Source organism: Cydia amplana, chromosome 4 (assembly GCF_948474715.1).
Source record: "Cydia amplana chromosome 4, ilCydAmpl1.1, whole genome shotgun sequence".
NCBI lineage: Eukaryota > Metazoa > Arthropoda > Insecta > Lepidoptera > Tortricidae > Cydia > Cydia amplana.
In genome coordinates this window covers 21,042,024-21,055,950 of record NC_086072.1, presented here as the reverse complement: position 1 = coordinate 21,055,950, position 13,927 = coordinate 21,042,024, and the positions used below count along the sequence as shown (strand labels likewise).

The 13,927-nt window shown below is 38.4% G+C and overlaps 1 protein-coding gene across 1 annotated transcript in view; it reads right to left on the bottom strand.

Moving 5' to 3' along the window:
• Nucleotides 1-1,615: 1,615 nt before the first annotated feature.
• The window catches only part of LOC134647384 (solute carrier organic anion transporter family member 4A1-like), a 76,219-nt gene continuing 63,907 nt past the window's right edge, over nucleotides 1,616-13,927 (bottom strand). The window contains exons 7-15 of the mRNA XM_063501730.1: nucleotides 11,434-11,536; nucleotides 8,141-8,262; nucleotides 6,736-6,981; nucleotides 6,049-6,256; nucleotides 5,331-5,530; nucleotides 4,812-4,956; nucleotides 3,485-3,667; nucleotides 2,287-2,550; nucleotides 1,616-1,694 (exon numbers count right to left, since the gene is read on the bottom strand). Coding sequence (XP_063357800.1) covers nucleotides 2,316-2,550; nucleotides 3,485-3,667; nucleotides 4,812-4,956; nucleotides 5,331-5,530; nucleotides 6,049-6,256; nucleotides 6,736-6,981; nucleotides 8,141-8,262; nucleotides 11,434-11,536 — 1,442 coding nt within the window. The 3' untranslated portion in view covers nucleotides 1,616-1,694; nucleotides 2,287-2,315. The remainder of the gene's footprint in view (nucleotides 1,695-2,286; nucleotides 2,551-3,484; nucleotides 3,668-4,811; nucleotides 4,957-5,330; nucleotides 5,531-6,048; nucleotides 6,257-6,735; nucleotides 6,982-8,140; nucleotides 8,263-11,433; nucleotides 11,537-13,927) is intronic.

Here is a 13,927-nt window from a genome sequence, read left to right as displayed (position 1 = left end):
AATGGTAATTTTGTATTACACATATCCTGTACTCCACCTTTAATAGACTACATTTTTGTTATATGATATTGAACAAGAGTTAATGAAACTTAGGCGAAATCAATTTTCACCAGAAATTACTTTAAAACCAGTGAAAGTTTTTCGTGAAAATCAACTTAATTTCAACGTAATTTTGATACTTAAACAACCTACATTTCCTGAAACTGTTCTTATACATCATTTTGTAAAAAAAATTGATGAATTTTTAAAAACTGCCCCTTTTCGTCATATATTGCCGGTGACACACGCTCGGGACCTCATTATTAAAAGGCAAGATGAGAAGACGTGCTAATAGAAACCAATACTTTGTTATTTAGATATTATGTAACAAAAGGTGTACAATTTCAACGACTAAATCTATCAATTTTACATTTTGGCTCTAAAATCGTTAACGGGCTCTTAAGCATCATGGCAGTGGCGCCATCATTAGAGGAATTGCGTTTTCTAATAAACCAATTAATGTCTAGGTATACATAAATATTGTTGTCCTACTTGCTCCCCAACTTTTGGTCTATGTCACAGATTTAGTTTCATAGTACGAAGTACTATGTATTTTGTATGTTTCGGCCCGGCCGAAAGGTTCGGCCGTTTTTTGGCCGAAACATGATTTTATGGCCGAAACTGGCCGAAACCGAAACCGAATCTTCGGTCGGACACTAACGAAAATGCGGGCAAACAATACATTATGGCTTAAAACTATTTGGGAAACAATAGAGACTCGCGTTAATCTTATCATTTTATATTACCCACATTTTTATCAAGTTTATAAAGGGTATGCAATTTATGCAATTTGCGACTGGTATTTAAGTATGGACCTTATGGTAATTTTTATTGATACCGGAAGCGAAAGAGGTATGTCAGGATCGTAGCAAGTGGAAATCCGCGGTCTCTGCTTACCCCTCCGGGAAATAGGCGTGATTATATGTAGGTATGTATGTATGTATGTATTATTGATACCATTTTTACCAAGTTATCAAAAACTTTAACAATATACGTAAAAAAAAAATAAAAAAAAAAATAAAAAAAATTATAATAAAAAAAAATAAAATAAACGTATTGATACGTACGTATTGATAAAATTGACTAATTATACCGACTTCCGAGCAAAGCTACTTAAAAAAAAGGATTTAAGAAACGGGGGAAAATTACCGTTCACCTGGTTACCTAAATATAAAATACTGGATACCTAAGTATTAGGTGTTTTTAGGTAATAAATGTTGCCTTGGCACGGCAAATCTTAACCTAGCAACACCTTGAGGATAACATTCATATGTACCTATATTGAATATTCAAAAAACGCTCAATTATAGAATTAATAAATAGATAGATTTATTTATATAGATCCCAGCACGGTTTACTGCCGGCCTAGCCAAGGTGACAATCGCTATCGCTACGACAACGAAACGCTTTCTATATCACTCTTCCATTTTAGTGCGACAGTGGCAGTTGCGTTTCGATCGCTACGGAACGTAAGCGATTGGCATGTTGGATACGCGGCCTGGTATTTTCTGGGTTTCGAGGATGATAAGGATTCCTTCATTACCTATTAAAATTCAGTACGAGCATGTAAATTCAGTATAAAATAGCACAAAGGCTATCCGTATCAAAGAGTGCCAAAATCAGAATATCTAAACTTCCATTACCAAGCCAGTCTACTTAAAAAAAGCGGCCAAGTGCGAGTCGGACTCGCCCATGAAGGGTTCCGTATTTAGGCGATTTAAGACGTATAAAAAAAAAACTACTTACTAGATCTCGTTCAAACCAATTTTCGGTGGAAGTTTACATGGTAATGTACATCATATATTTTTTTTAGTTTTATCATTCTCTTATTTTAGAAGTTACAGGGGGGGGACACACATTTTACCACTTTGGAAGTGTCTCTCGCGCAAACTATTCAGTTTAGAAAAAAATGATATTAGAAACCTCAATATCATTTTTGAAGACCTATCCATAGATACCCCACACGTATGGGTTTGATGAAAAAAAAATTTTTGAGTTTCAGTTCGAAGTATGGGGAACCCCAAAAATTTATTGTTTTTTTTTTCTATTTTTGTGTGAAAATCTTAATGCGGTTCACAGAATACATCTACTTACCAAGTTTCAACAGTATAGTTCTTATAGTTTCGGAGAAAAGTGGCTGTGACATACGGACGGACAGACAGACGGACAGACGGACAGACAGACAGACAGACAGACAGACATGACGAATCTATAAGGGTTTCGTTTTTTGCCATTTAGCTACGGAACCCTAAAAAGTCCTTTACCAACCAATAGTCTTACAAATGCTCACTACACTCTAACGCCGCGTTACAATACCCGTTGCCCACTTTATCCCCGTTGGCAACATTACCGTTGGCAACTCCGTTGGTCTTCTCGGCGCAGACCACAAGGTCTACAGAAGGTACGACGGCGTTGCCGGTCTTGCCGCCCGGCGGTCTGTAGAACCACCAGGCTAGGAAGAAGAAGAGAAGAGAACAGAGCTTGCCTAGGAGGGCTAGGGCTAGCATGTACCTGGAAAATACAGAAGTGTTATTTTTTTTTTTTTTATTTACACAAAAGGTACATGCTCACAAACAAAATTTATGATGTCGCCAAACTGTAAACAGTTTGTTGGCGAATGAAGCGCTCATTTAACTAATCGAATCATGCACCTAAACAAAACAATTAGTACAAAACAATAGCCTTTAAACAATAGGTAATCCTTATTATAATCTTATTTAATAATGGCGCCGCATTTAAACTGGGTATTCCAATTGTAGTGGAAATACGCCTGAGTGCGAGTTGTAAGTTGTAACCTTTGGTTTGGTTATTAATGAGAGAGTTTTATTTTTAAATTGGTTGTAATTGCTTTTCATGAAGCGAATATTTAGGGCTTCAAAGGTTCTCTTAATTAAAATGTGTATGGGCTACGATGACCGCTTTTAATCGGATGAATTCCTCGTTTTAATCCATTTCATTTAATCAAACGATTTAGACGGTCTAGTTAGCGTCAAGCAGCTAACCCAAGCAAATACCAAAAACCTTCCTCTGGAATAACTCTATCTATTAAAAAAACCCGCATCAAAATTCGTTGCGTAATTTTAAAGATCATAGGGACAGACAGCGGGAAGCGAGTTTGTTTTATACCAGGGCTCTCCAAACCCCGGCCCGCGGGCCAAATCCGGCCCTCGGCGCCGACGGTGGCCCGCGCGTAAATTCTGAGGCGCAATATGGCCCTCAGGTAAAAAAGTTTAGAGACCCCTGTTTTATACTATGTAGTGATTGCACTAGTCGATAGAAGGGGGTGTCAGAGGGGTGAGGGGTATAATGTACTATATGTATGTGGTTCCAAAAGGACACTAGACATTTCTAAATAAATAAATAAATAAATAAATATTATAGGACATTATTACACAAATTGACTAAGCCCCACGGTAAGCTCAAGAAAGCTTGTGTTGTAACTAACCTGCTCATATTGTAGTTATCATAAAGCAAACAAGCCCCAGAGCGGTCGCAGGTTCTCGCCCACAATGAACATGACAGGTCAATGAGGAATCCAAAGAGTAGTGGAGCCGGGATGGTGCCGAGCAGACGGACCTTGATCCATTGGATGCCGAGGGCGAATGAACGCTGGTCTTCGCGTACGCATCTGCAAATGTGGAAATAGTTATTTGTACAACAAGAGATCAAAGTTTGATATTTCTTCGAGTGCTTATTTTGAGTCCCGTGCAAGCGAAAGATTCTATAATAGATTCACGAGCGTAGCGAGTGAATCTAATTTAGAATCTTGAGCGTAGTAAGGGACTCAAAAGCGCACGAGATGTAAATAACTTTGATCTCGTGTAGTTCACAAAACTTTTCACCTCAGCAGTGAGAACATATTAGAGAACCCGAAAAATGTATTCCTTCTTCATCACTTACCTATTCACTCATGTTTTCTTAAGATATACCAACAATTAAGTTTTCACCTCAGCAGCTCGAACAAGGGTACTTTGCTACTTAAAAACAGTGAGCAAAATCGTATTTTGCTCACTGAGTGAGCAAAATCGCATTTTGCTCATTTCGTCTCACTCAGTGAGCAAAATGCGATTTTGCTCACTGTTTTTAAGTAGCAAAGTACCCTTGTTCGAGCTGCTGAGGTGAAAAAACTATTAGCGTTTCCTTGTATATTGTACTTTACATTTAAGAGCACTAATTTAGTGACAGAAGACAATCTGATAAATAACACGCTTGTAAAGCCTGACCAGTAATATATGATCATTGTCGAGAGGGCGCTGTTATTCTCATGTAGGTAGGTACTTACAGGGTGACAGTTTAGTACCTACCTATAGTATGAAAAAATTAGTGAAATTCGGCAACATGGCGCATGATCATAGGTATATGTACCTATTCCTGGTCAGGCTTTAGCTTGTGAGGAATTGGCAGATAGTTTTCGTTGATAAACGGATCAACTCCATACGAGTAAATTCAGAATAAGCCTCGTGACACGATATTAAAACTGTTTTCTTTTTCTAATCTGTTGGCGTATACAAATACATTCGAGTTACGATACATACGTGTAAAGTAACATAGGTACCTACCTACGTTACTTTGCATAAACATATGCAACATGATGCATTACAGAATTTGTAAATCTTGATATGTTTACGTTTGCGTTGAGGAGGGCATGGCTCACCGTGTGCGCGTTATGGCCTGTACTTATAAGCGTCCTCTGCGATCGAAAAGGTAAGTTCAAAATGTTAGGTAGGTAAGTTATGAATATAAAATATAATGTAGATAGTGTAGATACTTACCTCAGTGTGGCAGAAAGAGCAGGCATGGTAGCTATGAAAGTGAAAAGCATGACACAGAAGGAGAGGAACACGAACAGCCACAGATAAGGGCAGGACGAGCTGCAGATGCTGTTGATGGCTTCGTACGGGACTGACACGTTCGAATCTGTGGAATAAATGTTTATGAGATAAAAGTGTCCACAAATTCTTCTACAACAATGACAACGGGTGCTAAGTATTTTGCCTTTAAGCAAGAGCTTCCTAGCTACGGTTTACGGACCGGTTCTGCCAAAGGCCGTGGCTCCGGTTCAAAAAGTTCGGAGAATCCTATTGGAATGACACTAATAATTTCAACGGGTGTTTTATTTTGTGTGACCTTCCTATCTCCACAGGTGAAGAAGGTGTAGGTGTAGGCTCATTTTCAGTCATTGCCTGACAACTGACATATTTCAATTAGTTTCTCATCCACTAGGAGTCAACCGTCAACGCTAAGTTACCTATTGGCGTAAATTACGAGGATTAGGACTCCTTTTTGATTACCTGGAACACTGTACAAGGAAGTCCCGTTGCCGATGCAAGCACAGTCGCTGTACAACTGTGCTGCCCCAGCCAGCACGCCCGTGCTGCAGCCTGCGTGGCAGGGCGAGTAGTAGACGAGGCCGTCGGCGCCGCAGACGGGCGCGAACGCCGACCCGGAGCACCCGCAGTTGGTGTTGCAAGCCGCCGCCAGTCGGTCCGAGCTGAGAAATTATTATTCGACATAAAAATTTCGTATGTTCGGATTTTTTCTTATATTTAGCGAATATTCGACGGAAGAAGAAATATGGGAAATTTTCTTTGACTTCACTGTTGGCTTGTATCAGGTCAGGATCCGATGGTGGTATCCTGGAGAAGTATTTTTATAATAGCTAAATAATGTTGTGTGTGTATAAGTTTATAAAATTATATGTATGTTAGTTTAAAAGGTATATGTAATATGGGCCTTGTTGTTGTGTAAAATTTTAAAATAAATAATGGTAAAGCGCCGTGATAAGTATTTGGATGGTCACATGAAAATGTTGATGAATTCAGTTATTTTTTTAAAGTACATATTTAGATAGGTACCTATACTAACAACTAAAAGATTAATTTTTAGCATATATCTTGTGAAATTTATAAGTTGTTCTTTTAGCAACCGAGTTGACTAATACTAATTAGATGGATGTAAGCAGCAATGGCCACGTAAAAAGAAGCCACTAAAATATTTAATACAGCTTACCCAGCCACACTGGGGGAGTTATATCCCACAGTCACGCCAGCAAAGGGATAGTCGTCACACGTCAGCACGAAGCTAAACGTGAAGGCAGCAGCGACCAACGTTGCAGCCACGCATAACTTGATGATGCCGGCACAAGCGAGGTTCCAGCGTTTCACCAGCCAGCCTCCGAGGAACGTCCCACCTCCACCCGCAGGGACTGTGATGACACCTGCGAAAAGGATTATTCTGTGAGAAATTACATATCCAGAGACGTATTTAGGGCATGGTTCTGCCAAGATATACCTTGTCTTATTAAAGTGTCAAACCCTTTTGACTCTACATATTGGTTTCGGCTCTACGCCAATGATTTATAACTCAAGATAGGTTATAGGCGTTCCAAAATTGAAGCGCTTAACTTGTGACAAATTGGACAAGTTGCCTTTAGTCGCGGCTGGACAAGCGAGAAATGTGCACGTGCTAACGAGCTCCCGCACACCGAAAGAGAAAGAGACGACCTTATGTTTAACAACGAGTGTGACAAAGATGGATGGAATGAGAAAATTAATCAAAAATAACCGATTTCTTCGTAGGCACAGAAATAGATATGGAAGTATTTTTTGTGCTCCTCAAGTATGAGTACCTATAACCTATCTATGGTTATATAATATCATTGCTCTACGCACGTCTCCCAATAGATAAAGACCTTACCTAACAACAGAGCAGCCTCAGACGCGCTAACCGCGAACTGGTTCTCGATCAGCTTGGGCAGGAACGCGGCGAAGCCGGATATTAGCATGCCCTCGCTAGCGCCGGCCAGGTTCAGGAACAGAAACGTGGGGTTCCGGAGTAGGGCTGTGGCCGCTCGAGGCAGCTCGCGGAGGGAGCTGAACGCGGCGGATTTGGAGGCTGAGTCGTGAGCTTCGGAGACTTTGGAGTTGCGTATTTCTTCGGCACCTAGAAGGTAGGTAATTGTGTGTTATATGGAACTGTCAAGCGAACATTTTAGAGCTACTGATGTTAAGTGGATTTTGGAACCCTAATAATAATAATTAATATATTTACCTTCGCCGCTGCTGTTTCCGTGTACTGTAACTGGAGGACGTATCCAGAGAAGGTAGCCTACAAGGTATACCGATGACTTAGCAAATATCGCATGGAACTGTTAGACAAATAGACAGTACATGACTGGTGGTGTGGAGTCTAGGGATGATGCTTAGTGGATATCTTTCGACTCATATGGTGATCACGAATTTGGCCTTGCTGCTTTGATTTTGTAGATTATCAAGTCTTGTATGAGGACAAGGCTTGTAGACACCTATTTAAAGCTGTTGTTGCTCACGTTGTCTGGTGCCTGGTAAATCGGAAATCGGTCAGTCCTTTCGTTACAGTCATAATAACTTTTTTTTTGTTTCACAGTTACCTATCACACATGGTCTAATAAAACATGGTCTTCTCTTCCCAGAGTGTCACTTGCCTACGTCACAATAACATTGCCACTTTATTTCAACATAACATGTTACATGGGTACATTATATCTATGGTTAATAAGTTAAAATATTTCTTTATAATTTTCATTTATATGTATTTTATCTTAAATTTTACAATAACACGTCATTTTTAATTATTCGTTAGCAATATCTTCCGATTCACGAAAGAAATTTCAGACGTTCAGGTAATTCTATTTACACTACTGGCAACACAGGATAGCGCTGTCACATTTGACAATCCGCCATTTTGTCCCTGACCGTCATCCTTGTCGAACGCGTGTTAATTGTTATTTCCTTCTCGCTCAGTGTCAGCAGTCGCAGTGTTTTCCAAACTTTTCACGTCGTAAGCTTGGTAATTAATGTTTTGTTACGAAAATGGTTGGCTGCTCTATTCGGAACTGTAAGAGTAGGAGTGAAAAGTGCAGTATAGATTTGTTTTATTTTACTATGTTTCTACATGAATAACTTAAAATGAATGCCGTTGAAATAATTTTCACCGTTGGTTAAAATTCTCCCACATTTTAAAGTTTGAGAACCTGTAAACAGCAGTTAGGTCATTCGCGAATCTCGGAAGAGAGTACCAGGCGGAGTATATTATTATACCATGCCTATCACATTTAATTTACCTGGGAGCTCGTAGGGAAAAGCCAGCAGTGGAACTGCCACTATGAGGCAGAGAAGTGCTGATAACAGGAACCCTATCCACCACGCGCCGATCCACACGGAGCTTACTGGAGTTATGCCGAGACTGGAAATTAAAAATTTTCATCAATTATTGAATGAATAAAATTGAGATACAATACAATACAAAGAGCGGTCTTGTGGACTTATTGAATTTTATTTTTTAATAGCGAAAGATAAAGAGTTACTTTTATTTTGATTTAACTTCTTCACAGGTCCTCGTGAAACTAGATTTCTAGGCTTTATTACCTATTCTAATTCTATAACATGATATTGATTAGTAGCTAGGTATACGGTCATTGCGCTAGTTTTCGTCTTGACTTGACAGATTAGCAGATAATATATTTGATATTTAATTTGCTACTTGCAAAATATCATTTTTGTGTAGATAGAAATATTGTTTAGTTAGACATTAAGGATTGCAATAAGTTCCTGTGCAGCAATGTAACTTTACTTTCAAATTTCGTCAAGTGGACGACAACTAGAGCTGGACGAAAACTAACGCACCTACCCTATGCCATTCATGCATTCGACTCATTTAGCTATCCAATAATCAACGCCGAGTGCACGTCAAACATCTGAGCGTCTGCATCTCGATTGCTGAGCAAACCGCATCCACGCGGAAATACTCAAGTTGAGCGACTACACGCTCAGTGTGCGTTGAGTAATTGAGCAATGAGTGCTTGAGGAATTTGGTTAGTTTAGGAAAAAAGGTTTATTACGAGTAAACTGTCTAAATGTGAAGCGCACATATATAGTTTTAATACAAGCTGCAGTCAATCGTGAAATGTACTTACCTAACACTTTATTTTTAATTTTGTATACGAGGAACCCTAAAAATGTCTCGTGATGAGAAATGTTACGAAAAGTCTCATTAAAATTTCCATACGTACATTATTTAAGTTTCGATTTGCGTCTTTAATCAACGATCGTCATCTTGATTAGCCCCCACTTGGTTTCTGCTATTTGCATAAATCATACATACATATGGCGTTTTTTATCAACGATCATTATCTTGGCTAGTCCCCCTGTCTCACTTAGTTTTGACTATTTTCATAAATCATATATCTACCTATCTGCCAAGCAGTGGTCTATAGGAACAATTCAATGTATTTCTAACTCAAGAGCTCTCAGCAAAATAAAGGGCGTCTAAAAAATGAATTGAAATAATAGAACCCCTTCAAATGCTAAACGGGAAACGCACACTTCAGCTTTGTTCTATTATTAATAATTGTTCTTTTTGTTTTGTTGTGACATTCGTCAACGACAAAATGGAACTAGTCAAATGTGATGATGGCTTAGGGTTTGACGCGTTTACTAAGGTGACCATTTGACGTGGATTGCACAAAATAATAAGAGAAAATCTTAACTAAAGAAATAGCGGGAGCCCAATTCTGATTTAAGAACTTGTTATGGTTTTGATCTTATTTTGATACGACCTTGAAGACGTTACGCTCATTTGCCGCCATAATAAAATCGTCCCTTTAAAAGAACACTGGGTTCCAAACAGCACTAACAAGTAACAATCATACGCACAAATTACTAAATAACTTTATAGCTACAGTCCAAAACGCAGACAAGTGACCGTCCTTACAAATAGTACCTATCAGGATTTTTTTAAACTCTACCTATGTAACTTAGTATCAGGATTTTTTTAATCTCTAGAGTCTGTTCGGAAAGAGAAGAGTCGTGGAATGTATTTTGGGACCCATACATTCCACGACTCTTCTCTTTCCGCACAGACTCTACCTATGTACCTAACTTAGTCTTAGTAATATAGGTAAGTACATATGTTTAATTTAAGATTAAGTGTCTTGACATAGGTACCTAGCTGTAAACTTATACTTGTGTTGGTTTAAATAAAGAATAAAACCCGCTTCCGATAGCCCAGAGCTAAAAATCGTTATAACTCCACAAAAGACCGAACAAACACTTATACGGCCTCATCCACGCATATTAAAACGATACCACAAAACTGCAAATGGCGGAAAATCATATTTCCGCGAAACCTGAGCTGAAAACTGAAATTAATTTGGCTGGCAACACAATAGGATGAAAGCGAGAGCTACTTGGCTGAATGAAGCCCGCCTGTGCCCGTGTCAGATGAGATATTAAAAGTATAACGCTTGTCTGTGGTAACGAGATTTTTTTAAACCATACACTACCCTATTTTAGAGACCGTTTAACTTAAAGCGGTGTAGTAAGACTGTAGGAGTATAGAAGGCTTTTACGTGAACGTAATGTAATATCCTTGGGGAAATTTAATTTTCTAAACCAATAAATCGTGTCTTTGCTTGTTGTCTTTGTAATCGTGTTATAATTATAAAAGGATCGTGCATTGTTTTTTTTTTAAGTACGCAGTCAGTGCACAATTGCACATTAAATAAATTTCTTGCCATAAATTACGTATTACGTACGTGGGCAAGCCCAAAAATTGGTAGACAAAGAGTTTTAAGGACATATTTTTTTAAGTATTTCTTTTATTTTTATTTTTTGTAAAATGTAATTAAAAATTAAAACAACAATCATTTAACTAAACCAAAATGTATTATCTTCAGAATATACCAGAAGTATGCCTTTGATACACAAACGCGAAAGTTTGTTAAAATTATCAATAATATGCCGCACTCAAAAAAGTTACCTACCTACGTATTTTTGGACTTTTTGGGCTACCTCGTATAACGTAGTTTTGCAGTATAATAAGTAATAACTTAATAAGAAAGTCCGGAAAACTTAATAAGAAAAGACAGGAGAGGAAGTATTTTGTTACATTAATTGAAGTTATCCAAAGAAGAAGAAAAAAGCGCCAAAGAAAGAAGAAAAAGAAAAAAGGTTAGAAAGAAGGTTAGGAGAAGCGCTGGTGGCCTAGCGGTAAGAGCGTGCGACTTGCAATCCGGAGGTCGCGGGTTCGAACCCCGGCTCGTACCAATGAGTTTTTCGGAACTTATGTACGAAATATCATTTGATATTTACCAGTCGCTTTTCGGTGAAGGAAAACATCGTGAGGAAACCGGACTAATCCCAATACGGGCCTAGTTTACCCTCTGGGTTGAAAGGTCAGATGGCAGTCACTTTCGTAAAATTAGTGCCCACGCCAATTACTGGGATTAGTTGCCAAGCGGACCCCAGGCTCCCATGAGCCGTGGCAAAATGCCGGGACAACGCGAGGAAGAAGAATTGAAGTTATCCAAAGGCTGTTACGAGTTACCTATACATATATGGAATGACTGTCACTTACGCTTCGGAATCCACAGTAACGAAATCCGTATAGATTTTGAGCATCTGCCCGCCCACCACGTAGCCCAGTGCTGGGCCCACCACAGCCATTGTGTAGTACACACCTGGAATAAACAGGAAATTACAATAATTCAATTAGTTTACGTAGGTACTTAAAAAGTGTATTATATATTTATCCTAGCAAGTGAAATCATTACCTACGTACTAATTGACACGTTACACTAAATAAATAGGCTGCGTACTTCCAAATAATATATTCATGTCCCCGTGAAACTCCGTTTTATGGGAAAACGCGTTTAATCTGCTGCCACCGGCAATAAACACAGGTGCGACGACGAGCGAAACGAAGAGGAGCGTGTTGACTATGACCATATAGACAGAAAAGAAAGAAAGAAAATAAATTTTTCTCAAAAATGAACGGCAAAGTCGACGTTGCCGGTTAAAAAATAGGTCGCGAAGTGCGTAGTTTATGGTCATTCAAAAAATTAAAAAGTTAAAAACATTGCAGTCTCGATTTCGGGACTGCAATGTCGCATACAAATTCCATTATTTAACGAGTTCCAAACTTTTTAAAACTTTAAATGGCCATATCAAATGAAGGCATAGGTCCCTTAAACAGCCAAACAGATGATCAGCACTTATTATAAAGCCTATAACAGACTATCGCACCGCACCGCGACCTTGGAGCGTCGCACCCATAAGTGAGAGCGAGAAAGAGATATCTGTTTCACCCATAAGTGAGAGCGAGAAAGAGATATCTGTTTCACCCATAAGTGAGAGGGAGAAAGATATCTGTTTCTCGCTCTCACTTATGGGTGCGACGCTCCAAGGTCGCGGTGCGGTGCGATCGTCTGTTACAGGCTAAATGTTGGTACCGCGACTATTTAGGTGTCTCAAATAGGTTGGCGTATTTTCAGCAGAAAAATACACTTCTTTTTTTTTTTTAAGGCGGCAACAAATTTTTTTAATGGTTGTATTTTTCTGTGAAAATTAGAACGTTGCTTCTGTAAGTTCTGTAAAATATTTCTATTTCTTGCACCATTTTTGAGAAAAGCACTATATATGACTCGGCTGGAAGGCTACTTGCTGGCTTCGGATTCAATTAAACGGACTCCCAAGGTCGTCCGTTTAAAACGAATCCTCAGCCAGCAAGTAGCTACTTCCGAACCTCGACAATAATGTACTATATCCAGGACTCTTGCAATATTGCTTAAATCTATTATTACCTACATTATGGTTTATTTTTATTTTAAGTATAATGTTAACTTGAAAATAGATTAGCTGCGTGTAGCCTAGCCTAAACCTAGCAATTTGCGAAAACTAGTTTTGACTGAAAAATCTTAGTACTTAAAAACTATTTTTCACTAAAATTTAGTTGTAACTAAGGAAAACGCGTTTTCACTAAAAACGGTGTTTTAAGGTAACATATTATTATACCTATAGCAAACTCGAATCCGGAATTCAATGATCAGGGGCCTTACCATGATGTCTTATTGCGATTCTGTTCAAGACCTAAACTGAATCGCTAAATAAAAGGACAGAGCTATGCGACTTATATATATACATATTTAGCTCCGTCCTTTAGCGATTCAGTTTAGGTCCTAAACAAAATCGCAATAAGGACATCATGGTAAGGCCCCTGTATATTTGAAAACAATCACTCCATCCTAACCGCCGACGACGAACGTCTCAAATGGCGTGAAACGGAACGCAGTGTGTTTTTACAGCTAAAAGCCGGGGGTTTAAGATTGTCGTGTCGCGAAAGCTTTACTGAGCTTTTATCAAAGAGTAGTATTAATATGGCTTTTATTTCACGCATTTTTGCTATAGACTATTTAAGTTGTTTTGACTTTTTTTAGAACTATCACGGTCAACTCACCTACTTTTTATATTTCTATCCCATTTATTAAATAAATAGAAGTTGTGTTGAAAAATAACTCCTATCTGTGTTTTTCTAATAATTATCTGGTGCTTCATTTCATGCATGGTGTAAAATAATTTATTTTCAATACAGTATAATACCCTAACCTGCCATTAAACATTAAAAACGGAAAATGAACAAATCAATTTCACAAATAATCAAAGCCGTGGCAGAGGCAGACCAAAAAAGAAATGGCGGGATGACCACGACGCTTTTCCAAGAGCAGAAAATATTTTACGACGTAATTACTACGGCGTAGAGGCCATAGCGCTCGTAGACCAACTTAAATATTATGTAGGTACTCATTATGTACTAAACTATTGAATTAAACAATGATATCATACTAAATAAACCGCACATTTCCGTCTAATGATTAGAATTCCCACTAAAATGACAAATGGTATGAATCGCAATGAATAATGTATGGATATGAATAATAATGTAGAACAAACGGCGTCCATCTGTTTGCAGGGCAAACAATAACATTGTATGGAACAGCATTAGATTAAATAGAACTTACAAAATTAGATCTCTATTTGATATTGATTTTACTTTGAAATTTCACAGTGAATCT